The sequence below is a fragment of the Pinus tabuliformis genome, chromosome 1_1, assembly GCF_031772625.1.
Source record: "Pinus tabuliformis cultivar Carrire ecotype Pingquan chromosome 1_1, CPIR1, whole genome shotgun sequence".
NCBI lineage: Eukaryota > Viridiplantae > Streptophyta > Pinopsida > Pinales > Pinaceae > Pinus > Pinus tabuliformis.
This window is the reverse complement of record NC_142297.1, coordinates 983,096,549-983,115,948: the sequence shown is the minus strand read 5'-3', so window position 1 is coordinate 983,115,948 and position 19,400 is coordinate 983,096,549. Positions and strand designations below refer to the sequence as shown.

Sequence of the window (19,400 nt, the reverse complement as noted above, 5' to 3'; positions counted from 1 at the left end):
TCATTTTGTTTAAATTTAATTTTAAATTTAATTATTACTTTAAAATATATTTCTAAAAAAATATTTAAATATAAATTTTGTATTTTAATTTGAAATAAAAACCAATTTCAATTTTAAAAAAACAAAACAAACACAAACATATGTTTTCTTAGGTATAATTATAATGCAATGTACTTGGACTCACTTTGAACATTTGTATATTACAAGTTTTCTCTTATATATTATATTTATATTTCATTTCTTGTTTCTTAATGTGTTTTTCTTTTTTCTTATATACTAAATAAGAAGGAGATAATTATTACATTTACATGTAGCATATAGCTTGAGTCCCCCATACACATATATGGAAGGAAGATACAAATACCCTCCACCAGCCTAGTCCAAAATTCAATTCAGAGACCTCTACATACATAAAACATAAATAATAATTCTCAGCATCTTTTCATTAGAAACTTGAATTAGTTGAGCAACAAGCTTACAATATTCATCAGTAGGTGTTATTCTATATAAGATAATGGAATATGGAACAACGACGGTGTTGACAGAAGAGATTGAGGAGTCGCCATTAGCTGGCTAAAAAATTAGTCCATTGACAAATTGGGCAACTCTAATTGCGGTGGCTTGTAGGATTTAGGGTTCTTCATTGCCATAGTTTCGTCACAAAACATTATCGGTTCTAGGCACTCAAACATACTAGTTTCTTCGTGTGGTTTACCTAGAGCAGAAGAACATATTTCCCTCTAATTTTCAATACAATGTACCGAAGAAATTTTGGTCTTTGCAATTGTGTTTGACATTTGAAAGTTGTCATGAATGGTGGGTGAATGAGACTTCTCTTTGTATTGGTCCCGGCCTGAAACAACTGGTTCTTCTCTTTGAACGTAATCCAACATTGCCCATTGTTCAATCGACTTCTAGGAAACTGCCTTTCTGTATACCTGGCATAACACAATATCCTTCATCTGAAAATGCCAATTCGATTTCCTCACTATAAGTTCATAGAAATAATTCCTACAAAATGTCAAAAATTTTAAATACTCCCATTTTGACTTTAGGACAAAGAGAAAAAAAAAATCAACCAAAAAAAAACTCTCCCTTTCTCCATGTTCAAAGTTCAAAATATTTCACTTTATTAGGCAAATAAAGAGACCTTGACCTTCGATTATTAAGAAAACTTTCTTTAATTTAAGAAAAGAAAAGAAAATTGATCACCTTGTGCACAGGCGGTCTGAAATCTGGCAACATGTACTCGTTCATGATCCAGTCCGTTCTTTGCCCATGTTGGGTTTTGCCTTTATAAAACACGAGAGTTTTCTTGAGACCGATGCACTGAAGAAACTTGTTGCGAACTGCTCTATCTGAACTGGTAGCCTTCCAGTAACCCGAAGCCATCAATCTGTTAGGCTGAGGGCATCACTTCTTATGATCTCTTTGAACAAAGAAGAACCATTGTTTCTCTCTAGCTTCATTAACTAAACCTGCAAGAATACAAATACATCTAGTTGAAAAATCTTAATTAAATTCTAACCAGGCTAGAAGCAGAAATAATTTAAACGTACCTGGTAATTCCTAGCGATCATATTGACACAAGTCCAAGGTGGGTATGATTATATCGAGGTTCGGTGGGTGGACTGCTTGGGCCCTTTTCTTCAGATAGAAGCCGACCAGTTCCTCTTCTATAGGATAGAATCTGAAGCCTAGAAAATTCATGTTGAAATGATAATTTCAACTGTAGTGTTTTTGTTCTGGAAAACTACCATGGGTTTCCCCACACCGCCTTTTACCAAATGGTGGTACTTCTCCAATGGCAGCGATCACACCCATCGGCTGACACGTGGGCTGAGCAGTTTTGCAACACAACCCTGCCACGGCGCGTAAAGTTCAGAAAAAGGGTTGTGCAATATTGACCGACTACCGTCAAATTAGTGTGGGCCAAATCTACAGTTATGGTAGCGGTGGCAGCGCTGAGCAGGAGAGGCCTGTTCCATTTCCTTACTGCGTGTACGACGCATTCACTTCAGGCTTCAAGGGACCATCTCACGCGGCTCCAATTGAGAAACCTGTGAAAGCCGTATGACAGAGTTAATAATAAAAAAATATATAGCCACATGAAGTAATTAATATGAATTTACTGCGGTTGTTAAATATAGGTGAAGAATTTAAGTTTTTTTTTTAATTCATGGGAGTCGTTTTTTTACGGCACAAGTAACATGTAATTTCATATATATGTTTTTTTGTTGTTGAATATGTAATGCAAGAGGGTAATACGCAGTAGTAGCGCGCGAATGTAAGAAGAAAATGAAAAAGTTTTTACACACAGCAGTGTAAATCTTTGTAGTGAGAGACAGAGTGTTTTTTTTTGGGTAATGCATAGCAACGCAGAGGCAGAGGGCTCTGATGTTTGTTTTTGATCTCCCGCTTCCGTGAAAACAGAGGATTTGGGTTTCAATTTTTGGTTGAAAGTTTTCCAGTTTTATTTAGAAGAATCCTTCTGTTAGAGGAAGAACTTGTAACAGCAGTCTTGTTAATAAATACAGGTTTCCTTTTATGTGTGTCACTGAAACTCTGTCTTCAGCGAAAACAATTTTTCTTCCTTTGTGTTAAGAAATAAAGCATTATTCTCTGTTCTGTTCATTTTTGTTTGGAATTATCAGAAATTCCAAACATGGTATCAGAGCTTGTCCAGGCTCTTTGAAGGTGTCAAAGAAGCTTAAGGAAGGATTTCTTGTTGCAAAAGCTTCTCCAGCAGAGTGAAGACTCAGTCAAGAAAGAATCCAAGATATTTCTCAAGTTAGTTTTTTGTGTTATTGCTGAGGACAGTCAGTTATTTTAAATACACAGTCAAGTATTTTGAAGCATAGTTAAGAGTGCAAGAATGGCTGGAGCCAGCACTAGCATGGGTATCTGTAATACTCAGCTCTCACAATTTAATGGGAAAAACTATGACTATTGGGCAATAACTATGAGAGCTTTTCTTTCTTCCCAAGACTTATGGGAATTTGTTGATGATGGTTTTGAAGAACCAGCAAATGAAAATGAGTTTAATAATTTAAATCAGGCAGAGAAAGATCTGTTGAAGAGAAATAAGAAGAAGGATTATAAAGCCCTTTACTTTTTGTATCAAGAAGTGCATGAGAGTGTGTTTCCAAGGATAGCAGCAGCCAAGAGATCCAAAGAAGCATGGCAAACTCTCAAGATAGCCTATCAAGGCATGGAGAAAGTGAAGACAGCAAAACTACAGTTGCTGAGGAGAGATTTTGAGACTCTCTGCATGAAGGAGTCAGATAACATTGACTCATTCTTCACACATGTGATTGGTCTGGTCACACAGATAAGGTCTCATGGAGAGATTCTTAAAGAAAGTAGGATTGTGGAGAAACTATTGAGGATCCTACCCTCAAGGTTCGATGTGATTGTCACCACCATAGAAGAGACAAAGGATCTTACAAACTTCTCAGTTGATGAACTACATGCATCACTGATAACACATGAGCAGAGATTGAGTAGAAATGAAAACTCGTCTCCAGAACATGCCTTTAAGACCCAGATGTTCTTTGGAAGAGGAAGAGGTCAAGGCAGAGGAAACAAGAGAGGAAGAGGCAGAAGCCAAAACAGAGGAGGAAGAAACAGTCCAGCAAATGCTCAAGGAAGAGGCAACAATCCAAATCAAAACCAAGGCCAAGGCAGTAGCCAACAAAGTGGACAACATCATGCTCAAGGAAAAAGGTATGATAAATCCAATGTCCAATGTCACTATTGTAAAAAATATGGGCATTATGCAAATGAATGTAAGAAGAAATAGCATGATATGAGTAATATAACTAGTGCAAATTTCATCAGAGAAAATATCAGCCAAGATAATTTGTTTTTAGCCTATAATATGACTAAATAAAAGAGTGAAAATGTATGGTTTCTAGACTCTGGTTACAGTAACCATATGACAGGAAACATAACCCTATTTTCTATGTTAGATCAAAGTGTGAAGTCACAAGTCACACTAGGGACTGATAATAAAGTTTATGTTATGGGAAAAGGAGAAGTAAATGTCTTAACAAAAAAAGGTGAAAAGAAAACCATATCAGATGTTTATTATGTTCCTGGAATGAAATGTAACCTCATAAGTATTAGACAGCTTATTCAAAAGGGGTACAATGTTTTCCTTGTGGATGATGTATGCACCATCATGGATAAAACACCCAGCAAACAATGTATTGCTGAAGTGAACATGACAAGGAACAGGATGTTCCCTCTCAGAATGAAAGCAGATATAAAAATGGAGAAGAAATAGCAGCAGTGACACAAGAGGCTTTCCAAAGCGAACCAAAAGATGAAAATTGGTTGTGGCACTTGAGATTTGGACATCTCAACTTTGGAGGTCTTAACTTGTTGAATAGAAAATGAATGGTAAGAGGATTACCATTGATAGAAAAACCAGACAACCTTTGTGAAGGTTGTATCTTAGGGAAACAACACAGAGAAAGTTTTCCATTTGGGAAAAGCATAAGGGCAAAAGCACCCTTAAAGATTGTCCACTCAAATTAATGTGTACCGATGCAAACTCCATCACTTGCAAACAACCACTATATACTAATATTTATTGATGATTTTACTAGAAAAACTTGGGTTTATTTCCTGAAGAACAAAAGTGAAGTGTTTGAAAGATTTTGCAATTTCAAGGCACTTGTAGAAAACCAAAGTGGGCTGCATATCAAAGTTCTAAGAACTAATAGAGGAGGTGAGTATATCTCCAAAGAATTTCTACGTTTTTGTAAAGAAAATGGAATTCATAAACAGTTTACCACTAGGTACACTCCGCAGCAAAATGGAGTTGCCAAAAGGAAGAATAGGACAATCATGGATATGGCGAGGAGTACGTTAAAGGCAAAGCATTTGCCAAATGATTATTGAGTTGAAGTTGTACACTGTGCAGCGTACATTTTGAATAGATTCCCCACAAAAGCAATCATGAACAGAGTGCCGGAAAAAGCATGGAGTGGAACAAAGCAAGGAGTCACCCACATGAAAGTTTTTGGATGTGTGGCTTATGCACACATTCCAGATCAACTAAGGAAGAAGTTGGACAGCAAATGGGAGAAATGCATTTTCATTAGATACAGTGAGGAAGCCAAAGCTTATAGGTTGTATAACCCATCCACCAAGAAGCTTATTGTGAGTAGAGATGTTCAGTTCATTGAGGAGGAAGCTTGGGATGGAAGCATAGAGAAAACAGTGAATGTTAAAAACTCTTTGTCTCATGATGAAGATGATGAGGAGATGGCTGAAATACATCCCCAAACAACAGCACCAGCACAAGGGCAGCAAGAGACACCCTTGCGGAGAAATGAAAGTGCTTCTCCAAGAACACCACAAGGAGGAAATTCAAGTGCTTCTTTAAGCACTTGCACACCAAATGAAAGAGGTAAGAAGTTCAGAAATTTAAGTGACATTTATGAACAAGAGGCGGCAAATGAAGGTATGAACTCTTTGTTTGCTTTATATTGTCATGTTGATGACCCTGTTCATTTCAAAGAAGCAATTAAGGATAGGAAATGGATAGAAGCTATGGATGAGGAGATCAATGCCATAGAAAGAAACAAGACATGGGATTTAGTTGAACTACCAAAAGGAAAAGAAGTCATTGTAGTTAAATGGGTCTACAAGACCAAGAGTAATGTTGAAAGCAAAATAGAAAGACACAAGGCAAGACTTGTTATCAAAGGATATAAGCAGCAGTATGAGAGAGACTATGAGGAAACTTTCTCACCAGTTGCTAGAATGGAAACCGTGAGAGCGGTGATGTCCATATCAGCACAAAACAAGTGGAAAGTTTACCAAATGGACGTGAAGTTAGCATTCCTAAATGGAGTGTTAATGGAAGAGGTTTACATTGAACAACCTCTAGGATATGAAAAGAAAGGCCAAGAGCACAAAGTGTGCAGATTGAAGAAAGTTCTTTATGGGCTGAAGCAAGCACCAAGAGCGTGGTACAGTAGGATAGATTCCTATCTACTGGAAAATGGATTTGAAAAGTGTAAGGGAGAACCCACCCTCTACATCAAAAAAAAGGATGGTAAATTACTAATTGTTGTGTTATATGTTGATGATGTTATTTTCATAGGTAATGATGATTATCTTATTGAAAATTTCAAAACAGTCATGGAAGAAGAATTTGAAATGACTGACATGGGTTTGCTGAGATACTTCTTAGGAATAGAAGTAGAACAAAATGAAAATGGGATTTTTATCTCACAAGAAAAATATGTTAATGAAGTGTTGGAAAGATTTAATATGCAGGAGAGAAAACAGCAATCGCTCCCACAGTGATGGGATTAAAACTCAGCAAAGAGGGCAACAGTAAGGATTTTGATCCTAGTTTGTACAAGAGCATAGTTGGCAGCCTCATGTATTTGACTGCAACTAGGCCGGATATAATGCATGTTGTTAGTATGATTTCTAGATTCATGGAGAGGCCAAAAGAAGCACATTGGCAGGCAGCAAAAAGGATTATGAGGTATGTTAAAGGTACTAAAAGGTTTGGCATTTTATATACTGTTTCAGAATGTTCAGATTTAACTGGATACACTGATAGTGATTGGGTTGAAAGTGTAGATGATCAGAAAAGCACATCCGGTTATGTTTTTCACATGGGTTCAGAAGTCATTTCATGGGCTTCTAAAAAACGGTCTATTGTAGTGTTGTCTACAGCAGAGGCAGAATATGTGGCAGCTACAGCAGCATCGTGTCAAGCAATTTGGATGATAAGGATGTTAAGGAGTTTATGCCAAGAGCAAGCAAAAGGAACTGTGATTTTTTGTGACAATAGCTCAGCTATTGCATTATCCAAGAATTATGTGTTTCATAAGAGAACAAAACACATTGACACAAAGTTTCATTACATTAGGGAATTGGTAAATAATGGAGAAATTGTTTTAGAACACTACAGAACTCAGGAGCAGGTTGCAGATATTCTAACCAAACCATTGGGGCAGAAAAGTTTTGAGTTTTTGAGGAAATGTCTGGATATGACTGATAACCCAGCAGTTGAAATTAAAGGGGAGTGTTGAAATGATAATTTCAACTACAGCGTTTTTGTTCCAGAAAACTGCCATGTGTTTCCCCGCATCGCCTTTTACTGAACGGTGGTATTTCTCCAAGGGCAACAATCACACCCATCGGGGCTGAGCAGTTTTGCAAAACAACCCTTCCCCGACGCGTAAAGTTCAAAAAAAAGGGTTGTGCGATATTGACCGACTACCGTCCGATTAGTTTGGGAAAAATCTACGGTTATGGTAGCGGTGGCAGCGCTGAGCAGGAGAGGCCTGTTCCATTTCATTACTACGTGTATGACACAGTCACTTCAAGCTTCAGGGGACCATCTCCCGCGGGTCCAATCAAGAAACCCGTGAAAGTTGTATGACAGAGTTAATAATAAAAAAATATATAACCACGTGAAGTAATTAATATGAATTTTTAGCGGTTGTTAAATATAGGTGAAGAATTTAAGTTTATTTTTTTTATTCATGGGAGCCGTTTTTTTTACGGCACAAGTAGCATGTAATTTCATATATATGTTTTTTTGTTGTTGAATATGTAATGCAAGAGGGTAATACACAGTAGCACCGCGCGAATGTAAGAAGAAAATGAAAAAAAATTTACACACAGCAGTGTAAATCTTTGTAGTGAGAGAGAAAGTAGGGGTAGAGGGCTCTGATGCTTGTTTCTGACTTCCTCGTTCTATGAAAACATAAGATTTGGGTTTCACTTGTTGATTGAAAGTTTTCCAGTTTTATTTAGAAGAATCCCTCTATTAGAGGAAGAACTTATAACAGCAGTCTTGTTAATAAATACAAATTTCCTTTTGTGTGTCGCTGAAACTCCGTCTTCAGCGAAAAAACAATTTTTGTTGTTCTCTCCGTGCACCTTCTCATTGTCATATAATTCTTCCAGCATGGCCATCTGATCTATTTTGAAGAGCCGCTATACCAATTGCCTCACTATGTTCTCTATATATCTGCACAGTTTTGGCTTATGATGTGCAGGTTAGATTTGAATCATAAATTTTAAGAAATGACGAGGAAGAGGGATTGAAATTTGAAGAGGAATTCAGAGAAATATGATGAAAGAATGGTCCACGCGTATGAGGAAGTATTGAATATTATAAACTGTGTTTTTTGTTCGAAGTCTTTTTTAAATTTTTAAAAGGATAGTAAATATTTTAAAAGAGTAATAAAATAAGAAAAATTAAATTAAAAAAAAAAAAAACAATGGAAAGACTAAGTAATAGTGGATTTCCACTTATCCTTTTGAGGACATTTGACTATATTTATAAGGACCATCTGAATGAAGTTTTCCGAGTCAAGTTTTTGAGAATTTTTGGCATCAATTCACATTTAGGCTTTTCGTGAAAAGAGAATCAATGGAAATACAAGGTATATGAGTATTTGATATTTTTATTCCTCCCATTTATAAATGTTAAATCTATAAGGAGTATTTGAATTGAATTTTTCAAATCAAAATTTTGAAAATTTATACCTAGGAGAGGTTATTCCATTCACATTTATGTTTGGTTAAATGTTTCTCACAAGAGAGAATTAATGAATGAAATAATAAGTATAAAGGTTTGTGGAGCGTTTAAAGGAAAAAATTTAATAGAAAACTAAGTATAATATTTTCTAAGGTTGCAAAAAATAATAATAAAAATATTAGGTATATTGATTTTATCTATAGGAATTAATTTGATTGAATTTTTTAATAACTATTTTTTCAATAAATTATATAGTTATAAATATATAAAAATAATTTTAATAATTATGTGGATAAGTGAAATTTATTTTAAAATAAAATTTTCATAATTATTTTTTTTACTTAATAGTTTAGATTTAATAATTTCAGAATATTTTTCATGGTATATATTATCTAACAAATTATGTTGTTAGAGAGAAATTCTTCGGCGAAAATCACATGGAATACCATTTGTCGACGCGTTTCGAACCAACCAGTGTGGTTCATCGTCAGGACAAGTTGAAGAAACAGATCCAGCTTAGCATGTTATATAGGCCGAGCAGAGCCTCCAACGGCTAGTTTGACCAACCGTTAATATTGACTAATGGGCCGGGATCAAAATAATAGTTTATTAATGAATATTTAAAAATTAAAGGTCAATTATTTTTAAAAGGAAATTAGTTGCAACAGACCGCTTCTATGAATAAATTAAGAGTTAAATGTGAATAAAAATAACTAAATGAATAAAAATAAAAAATAATAAAATAAATAAATAAATAAATAAATAAAATAATATAAAAAAATAAACATAAGAATAAAAATAAAAATAAATAAATAAATAAAAATAATAATAATAATAATAATAATAAAATAATACTAATAATAATAATAAAAAATAATACTAATAATAATAATAAATAAATAAAATAAAAAATTAATAACTAAATAAAAATAAAAATAAAAGGAAAAATTAGGTGTATAGAGTAATGTATAAAGTTAATTTTACTTTAAAAATATTATAAAAATTTTTGTGTTAAATAATAAAGGTAATAAAGAAAAACAAAGGATGATAGATTAGAAATATAAGCAGAAAGGAAATTAGTTACACGGAGGCCCTTAAATAAAATAATCAATAAAAATAATAGGAAAGGCGATTAGAAAAATATAAAAAACAAATAAATAAAATAATAATAACAATAATAAAATAAATAAATAAGTGAAAATAACGATAAAAGACACCAAAAACCAAAGAGGACGAAAAAACGCCTAGGAAGAGAGGGCTGGGACCCAACACCTACTGACTTTCCAACCATCCTCTCTATTGAGATTGCTTGGTCTCTTTTCGATCTCAAGCGCTTCCCTGAATTTTCGATGATGGAAATGCGAAACCTTAGCAATAACACTGGCTTCTTCGATACAAACATGATTATTGGTTTTCTCAGCATGTTCAGCCAAAGCGGAAGATTTAAATCTCCTATGCTTCAGATCCGCTACGTGCTCACTAATCCTCTGATTAATGGAACGACCAATCTCCCCAATATAGGGGGTCCCACAAGAACAAGGGATCATATAAACACCCTTCATATCTTTAGGGTCGATGGGATCCTTCACCGATCTGAGAGACGAACGAATGGTGTTCAGGGGCCTGAAGGATACCGGAATACTATGTCTCCTGAGAATCCTACCAATTCTATCAGTGGTCCCTTGAACATAAGGTAGATGGACACCAGGAACACGATCTTTTGGCTTTCTTTTCACCAGAGAATTCTTGGAAGCTTTAAGGAAAGCCCTATGACCCATGTATCTACTGTAACCATTCTCCACAAAGACATCCAGCAGATGGGATTTTTCCTTCTCAAAGCTCTTCTTGTCCAAGATCCTCAGGGCCCGAGTAGCAAGGGTACTAAGAACCCCCATCTTTTGAGCTGGGAAATGGTGGGAACTGGCATGAAGATACTGTTTCGTATGAGTTTTCTTTCGAAAAACTCGATGGGCGAGGGAACCATCCTCATTCTTGGAAATAAGATTGTCAAGGAATGGAAGGCATCCATCAACTTCCTGCTCCTTAGTGAACTTAATAGCTGAGGATTGCCTGTTGAGATGATCAAAGAAGAGATCAAACTCAACCTGGCCATGAGACCAGATGACATTGGTGTCATCCACATACCTCCTCCATAGCTTGGGCAGGAGCCGGGCAGAATTCAGAGCCCTGGACTCAAAATCTTCCATAAACAGATTAGCAACAACAGGGGAAAGGGGGGATCCCATTGCAACCCCACAAGTTTGCTCGAAGAACTCTCCTTCAAAATTGAAGAAGGTGGAAGTGAGACAGATCTCAACCAACCTGGTCGTGTCAGGATCCGTAAGGCGGTTGATCACATCCATGGCCTCATTAATAGGGATGCAAGTGAACAGGGAGACAACATCAAAACTGACAAGAATGTCCCCAGGATCAAGCTTAATGTCCTTGAGCTCTTCAATAAAGGAAGCAGAGTCTTTTACGAAGGACTCCGTACGACCAACAAGGGGCTTAAGCTTCAACGCAAGGAACTTCGCAAGAAGGTATGTACTTTTTACTCTTATTTTAGTTATTTGCTTTATTAACATTAACCTTATATAAATTAAATATTTAATTTATATAAATAGTTAATAATAAATTAAATGATATATAAATATTTTGTTAAATATAAGTATTTATGACCCTTTAATTTATGTAACTATTCTAATTATTATTATTCTTAAATTATTTAACTAAATATACATTTATCATAAATATATAAATTGAAATTTCCACATCAAAATAAGATTTTTAATAAAGTCTTTGAAAATAATAAATAGAAGTTTACACAACTTTGAAAACAATAAATGGAAGCTTACACGTTCAATCTTAACCTAAATCAATGCCGAGAATCACTTTGGCAAGTGACAAATATTATACTGTTCTTTCCCAGGGTTGAGATTTCATAGAAATTTCCCAGACGTTACGACCAAAGAACCCATTGGACTTCCTACCACCATCATTACGCGGAGGAACAATGGAAACAGTTTTAAAAGACTTTGAACAAAACCACAGTTTATAATATTCAATGCTTCCTCATACGCGTGGACCATTATTTCATCATATTTCTCTGAATTCCTCTTCAAATTTCTATCCCTCTTCCTCGTCATTTCATAAAATTTATAATTCAAATCTAACCTGCACATCATAAGCCAAAACTGTGCAGATATATAGAGAACATAGTGAGGCAATTGGTATAGTGGCTCTTCAAAATAGATCAGATGGCCATGCTGGAAGAATTACACGACGATGAGAAGGTGCAGGGAGAATTTATTAATTTTCCGGGCTTCAGATTCTATCCTACAGAAGAGGAACTTGTCGGCTTCTATCTGAAGAAAAGGGCCCAAGCGGGCCACCCACTGAACCTCGATATAATCATACCCACCTTGGACTTGTATCAATATGATCCCTGGGAGTTACCAGGTACGTTTAAATTATTTCTGCTTCTAGCCTGGTTAGAATTTAATTAAGATTTTTCAACTAGATGTATTCGTATTCTTGCAGGTTTAGTTAATGAAGCTAGAGAGAAACAATGGTTCTTCTTCGTTCCAAGAAATCATAAGCAGTCATGCCCTCGGCCTAACAGATTGACGGCTTCGGGTTACTGGAAGGCTACCGGTTCAGATCGAGCAGTTCGCAACGAGCTGCTTCACTGCATCGGTCTCAAGAAAACTCTCGTGTTTTATAAAGGCAAAGCCCAGCATGGGCAAAGAACGGACTGGATCATGAACGAGTACAGGTTGCCAGATTTCAGACCGCCTGTGCACAAGGTCATCAATTTTCTTTTCTTTCCTTAAATTAAAGAGAGTTTTCTTAATAATCGAAGGTCAAGGTCTCTTTATCTGCCTAATAAAGTGAAGAATTTTGAACTTTGAACATGGAGAAAGGGAGAGTTTTTGTTTGGTTGGTTTTTTTTCTCTGTCCTAAAGTTAAAATGGGAGTATTTATATTTTTTGACATTTTGTAGGAATTATTTTCTATGAACTTATAGTGAGGAAATCGAATTGGCATTTTCAGATGAAGGATATTGTGTTATGCCGGGTATACAGAAAGGCAGTTTCCCAGAAATCGATTGAACAACGGGCAATGTTGGATTACGTTCAAAGAGAAGAACCAGTTGTTTCAGGCCGGGACCAATACAAAGAGAAGTCTCATTCACCCCCCATTCATGACAACTTTCAAATGTCAAAGACAATTGCAGAGACCAGAATTTCTTCGGTACATTGTACTGAAAATCAGAGGGAAATATGTTCTTCTGCTCTAGGTAAACCACACGAAGAAACTAGTATGTTTGAGTGCCTAGAACCGATAATGTTTTGTGACGAAACTATGGCAATGAAGAACCCTAAATCCTACAAGCCACCGCAATTAGAGTTGCCCAAGTTGTCAATGGACTACTTGTTTAGCCAGCCGATGGCGACTCCTCAATCTCTTCTGTCAACACCGTCGTTGTTCCATATTCCATTATCTTATATAGAATAACACCTACTGATGCATATTGTAAGCTTGTTGCTCAACTAATTCAAGTTTCAACTAATTCAAGTTTCTAACGAAAAGATGCTGAGAATTATTATTTATGCTTTATGTATGTAGAGGTCTGTAAATTGAATTTTGAACTAGGCTGGTGGAGGGTATTTGTATCTTCCTTCCTTATATGTGTATGGGGCACTCAAGCTATATGCTACATGTAAATGTAATATTTATCTCCTTCGTATTTAGTATATAAGAGAAAAGAAAAACACATTAAGAAACTAGAAATGGAATATAAATATAATATATAAGAGAAAACTTGTAATATACAAATGTTCAAAGTGAGAAAGTGAGTCCAAGTACAGTGCATTATAATTATACCAAAGAAAACATATGTTTTGTTTTGCTTTTGTTTGTTTGTTTTTTTTTTTCTCACACTATGTACACAATTGATATATTTGTGTATGATGTCCCTCATAGCTAAAGTCTTGCTTGATAGGGATGATGTCAAGGAGTAGATCATCTTGGTTATTCATGATATTGAGCTTCATCTTTTAATGATCTAGATGCTCAGTTGACACACAATGAAGCAAGTGTGACTATTATGATCTATATGCTTCATTTTATAAATTGTGGCATATAACATCCACAAAGATGGAGGTTACAACTTTTTTGCTTTGTGTTAGAGAAATTAATAGTTTGAAGTATGTTTTTAAAATATGATAAACCAATAAATTTTAATATAAATTTATTCAACTAATTTTTAATGACTAATTCCTAATAGCTATTTCCTAACGGTTAACTCTAGAACCAGATGCATCTTGCTATTTAAACATTTTGATTGATTGATTTTTTCACTTTTGTCTTGAGGATGAACCACATTAGATGGTTTGAAACATCCACAAAAAAATCATGATGTGATTAATCTGAAAGAATTTATCAAAATATGAAATTTCTTAAATCAAATATTTTAATAATGAAATAAATATGTGGCATAATAATTATTTAAAATTTACTTAATTATTATAAAAATATTTCAATATACATTTTATTAATTTCATAATCATCATATGAGTAATTAATTATTTTTTAAGCTAAATACTATGGTGATTATCAAAAATAAAATATATGTGTCTTTGGTTCATGTTTACCATTGGACTACCATTTAGGAAATCAGACTAGTGACAAAACAAAATACCATCAAAACAAAAGGCCATCAAAGCATTTTTTTAGATGCAGTGAGATACTAAAATTAACAAAGCAATGTTGTCTATGCCAAAAGGCATCAAAATAACTACCTAACCATATAAAAGTATCCTTGATAGGCCTTAAAGAAACTACAAACAAAACTAACTGAGAGTGCATGATCATAATATAAACTAAGAAGAGACGAATACATCGACCTTGACGGGAACATGTGCTTCTAGACTATAGTGGTTGGGACTAGGACCGGAAGCCACACTTGCTTCAATGTGTGTCAACTGAGCATCTAGATCATTAAGATGAAGCTCAATATCTTGCATAACCAAGAGGATCTACTCCTTGGCATCATCCCTATCAAGCAATACCTTACCTATGAGGGACATCATACACTCGAATATATCAATTGTGTACATAGTGTGAGAAATGGAAATGTTAGTTGACTTAGGGTAAACATGTAAACTCTATGCTACAATGTTTTAGCATGGCAGATTGTAGATTATTGAGTGTTTCAATTTCTATGGGAAGTAAACTTTCAGTTAAGTTGTGGCATATAACATCCACAAAGATGGAGGTTATAGCTTTTTTTCTTTGTGCTAGAGAAATTAATAGTTTGATGTATGCTTTTAGAATATGATAAACCAAGTATTACCTAGGCATTTGGAGCCTTGAGTCAATTTGTGGCCCATCTTGGATGTGAAAATTTTTCTTCATTGAAGAGGCTCTCTAATAATTTTCAAGGTACTTTTGAATATTCCTTTTGGTATCATAGCGTTGTTGTAGGGAACCCACACTCAATGGATATATAGGGCTGTTTGGGAAAGGGATGTGAATAGGAGGAGGTCTCCAAGTAGTTACATGTTTAAAATTTTGGTTCAAGTAGTAAGTTCAATGATAAAATCATAGGTTGTGGTTTCTTTGTGAAATTAAAAGGTGTAGTATATTGTAGCTATTCACACCCATAAGGAGGCTAAATAAAACGATTTGACTTGTGAAACTATGTTCAAAAGTAGGGCTACGTGAAAGAGACATTACAATTCAATGTGATAGTAATGGTGTCGTTGATTTTCATAAGAACACAACCTTACATACAGAGAAAAAGCATATAGATATCCAACATCATTTCATTAGGGATATGGTAGAGGATGGAGAGGTGGTATGAGATAAAGTTAACACTTTCTAGAATGTTATAGATGCATTGATGAAACAAATAAGCAGAGGTAAATTCAAGTGGTTCTATGATTCTATGGGCCTTATGGGCCCTAAAAATTAGTTCATAGTTTGATGCATTCTCCCTTATACCCTTTCACCATAAATTCCAACTCAGAGAATTTGAGGATAGGCGTGGCATATACCTTGCAATCCTATAGTGGAGAAGGTAATGATTATTGAGATGTTCAAGGAATAAATAATTAACAGTAGCAATGATTAATTACTCAGTAGTGGCAAAGAATAAATGTTATTCATTAACAGATAATGAATTCTAAGTAGTAGTAGTTGACCAATTAATTATTGGTAGTTTTGAACAAGGAAAATTTTAAAGATCCGTACTTGTATTAAAGTATAGAAACCTTGATGAATTTTATTAAATCCTAAAATTCCAAATATAAGAGGTTTGGTGTTATTTTTGTAAAAATAATAAAATTTATAAGGATTATGATGATGATGATGATGATTAAAATCAACTAAGACCAAAAATGGTCTATCAGAACTTAAGAAGATAATATGTTACCTGGAATTATTTAAAAATCTATTTCCATTCTCGACAAGTGGTATGAAAAGCAATCCAAGATTACCATAAGTTTGTCGAGTTAAAAGGTTAAGAAGCTTAATTATGTGAAAAATACATTGAAATTTAGATATAATATGAGTTCCATCATATAAGAGGAAATGATTTTCATATTCATCTCTCTTAGTGTCATAAAAATGACAGGATCTTTCATCCTAAAGGGTTTTAGGAATTGACCAACACCTGCTTTCACTATGGTACTCATGAGAATTTGTTCTTATTTTAGCAATTTTTATTTTCTTAGTTCACTAGTCAAAATAGAGATATAATTTTGACTTTTAGGCACCAGTTTGATTGTATACTTATAATATCTTAATTTCATTTTTTCCTCTAACTCCTTATCAGGCCACAATTTCTCCTTAAGCCTAGAGGAAATAATATTTGTAATAATATCATTATTTTTCAAAATGATATCTTCCTTTATCCGCCAGCGATATAGCCAAGAAAGGACATCCTTATGTCATCCTCAACTAAGTCCAAGGTTGTTTTCACCAGAGTTTGAAGCCATTTTAGGATGCCTCTTGTATTCCTTATTTCGTAACCTCTTCTTAAGCATTAGATAACTAGTAATAACAATTCTTTCAGTGGTGGAAATACTTTCTTCAATGGGGAGGATTGTTAGATTTCCTTAAAATCTAGTAACTAATTCACAATTTTCTAAGTGTAAAAACTATAAATACAAACAATGGTTGCACTTGAAACTCAAATTGCAAATACATTAAGTTTTCTAATTCATCGTGCATAGTGGAAAATAAAGAATAAATCTAAGACAAACATATTCAACACATAGAACACAAGACATACCCAAGAAACCAAAACATTGGAGAAAATATACAACTGTGTGCATCTTTTTATTATCTTCATCAAAATGGATTTCTTCAAAAAATTACAACAAGGGAGAAATTTCCTTTCACCACATGAAAATAGCTTGTTATATACCTAGGGGGGATAATATGGGGCACCAAGGGAGGTACCCAAGGTAATAATGTAATAATGGGATGGGCCATAGTAATAAATAAGGTGGTTAACCCATATCATGTAAGGGACCACAAGTAGTTAGTAATAATGTAATGGGACCATGGTATTAGTTTGATGGTATGAGGGAACCATGGTAATGACCTATGGTATTGTATGTATGAGGCCTATATAGAGGCTAGAGACTCCATGTCAAGGATTGTCAAGGATTATTGTATGAACAGACATATGGCTTGTGGAGTGTTCTCCTTCCTTAAGGAGTGAATGTATGGTGTTGCCCTACCTTAAGGGTTTGATTAATAAAGAAGCATTTCTATCTATTTTGATCTTGTTATTTATTGGGTATATTTGTATTCTCATATATTTTCAGATCAGATCTATAACATAGCTTATAAACCTCAAAGATAACTTGATATTCCTTCTACACACTTGATATGCTAAGAGACTATACAGATTTGCTTATATGTGCAGCCATATAAGTACAAATCTCTTCTCCCTACGCACATTTGAAAACTAGAGACTGCAAAAATGTTGTATAAGCTAAGGAAATTTAGTCCTCAGTCGATATCTTCCTCCACATTGAAGCATTGTGATTTGCATAACCCTAGCCTTTTTATCTTGTTAATCTGACACATGGTGTGTGCTCAACTAACGTGCCACTTACTTGCTCTATCTCCTCTTATAATTTCAACATCAACCCTAATATCTCTCTCAAATAATGAGATTAAATCATGTTGAAGGGATAATATTAAATCATAAGTTAAATTAAATTTTTTTAATTTTTCCTAAGTATAACATTAGGAAATAGTTAAATAAATCAATCTTCTGCTAATGTAGTTGCATTATGGGTCTATATGCTATTCTTAACACCTAGGAAAGTAGAACCCTTACTTGTCTACTCTAATCAACACTCCCTTTGAGAGAGAAAGGTGGTCTATTCTACACCTAACTTCTCTCTAAGGTAAATAAATCTACTCCATGGAAAAGCCTTGGCCAAAATGTCTATTTTATGCTCCCCTATTGGTACATATTGAATTATGATGATACCTCTCTAAAAAAATATCCCTTATGTGATGATAATGTATGTCAATGTGCTTTGAATGAATGCGAAACATTAGATTCTCAAATATTTTGATGCAGCTTTGATTGTCAAAATGGATCACAATGGGCTCCATGTCTATCCCAAACAAGCCCACACGACACTTCCACAACCAAATAGCTTTGTACCCTGCCAAATTCGTAGCCATGTACTTGGATTCAAATGAGTTCAATGCAACCTATCTCTTCTTATGGATAAATGAGGAAATAACTATTGATCCAACATTGAATGTGCATCTTGGTGTGCTCTTCCTATCTATGGAGCTCCCTACCCATTCTACATTAGTGAAGCCCTCAAACCTCATCTCATCAACCTACCTATACCATAATCTAAACTATGTTTTCCCCCTAAGATATCTCAATGTGTGCTTAGCAACAACCCAACGTACTTTGGTAGGGTCGGCCAGAAACTTGCTCAAAGAGTTAATTGCAAAACATATGTTTGACTATGTGTTTACCAATGCATAAATAACACTATTAAATTCCAATAAATTGAGGGATGTGCTCGCTTTGATCTAGATGTATCCACCTTCCTCTAATTTCTTACTAGAGGCATGGTCATGGGCCTGCAGTCCTTTATGTGAAACTTCCTCAAAATATTTAGGGTGTAATTTCCCTGCCCCAAGAAGATCTCTCCATCAACTTTACAAACCTTGAGCCCAAGAAAATAGTGCATAACCCCATATCATTCATCTCAAAAATACCTACCAGATTTCTCTTGCACTCCTAGCTGAGCTTATCTACACCTGTCAAAGTTAGATAATCCACTTATAACACCAAAATAAATGGCTCACCTCCAACAATAATGTAGTAGAAATTGGGGTCCACTTCACTCTTGGTGAAGCCCAATCCATGAAGATAATTTTCTATCAGAGCATACCATGCGTGTGGATTCTGTTTGAGCCCATACAATGTTATATTGAATTTGCAAACATGAGTATCCCTATTGCATGTCTCAAATGCCTCTAGCTATTTAATATAAATCTCTTCAACAACCCCATTAAGGAATGTTGTTTTAATATCCATCTAGTGTATCCTCCCCCCCAACTATATTGCAATAGATGCAATAGTCCTGATAGACAAATATCTGGCCAATGGGGAAAAGGTATAATAATAATTAATCCCCTCTACCTGCGAGAACCCCTTAGCCACAAATATCACCTTATATTTATTGATTCCCTCATCAAGATCATGCTTGATCTTGTAGTCACAGTGAGAGCCCACCACGGGTTTTCCCTTTGGCCTTAGCGCCACCTCCCAAACATCATTCTTCATGATGGAGGCATACTCCTCCACCATGGCATCTCT

The 19,400-nt window shown here is 34.8% G+C and overlaps 1 protein-coding gene and 1 pseudogene across 1 annotated transcript; one reads left to right on the top strand and one right to left on the bottom strand.

Moving 5' to 3' along the window:
- Positions 1-497: 497 nt before the first annotated feature.
- LOC149217806 (NAC domain-containing protein 90-like) lies at positions 498-7,950 on the bottom strand (annotated as a pseudogene).
- A 3,837-nt stretch (positions 7,951-11,787) lies between these two features.
- Positions 11,788-13,042, top strand: LOC149217805 (NAC domain-containing protein 6-like). The gene is made up of 3 exons (XM_089390362.1): positions 11,788-11,983; positions 12,065-12,330; positions 12,578-13,042. The coding sequence occupies exons 1-3, from the start codon at positions 11,788-11,790 to the stop codon at positions 13,040-13,042; spliced, it is 927 nt and encodes a 308-aa protein (XP_089246488.1).
- Positions 13,043-19,400: the final 6,358 nt, after the last annotated feature.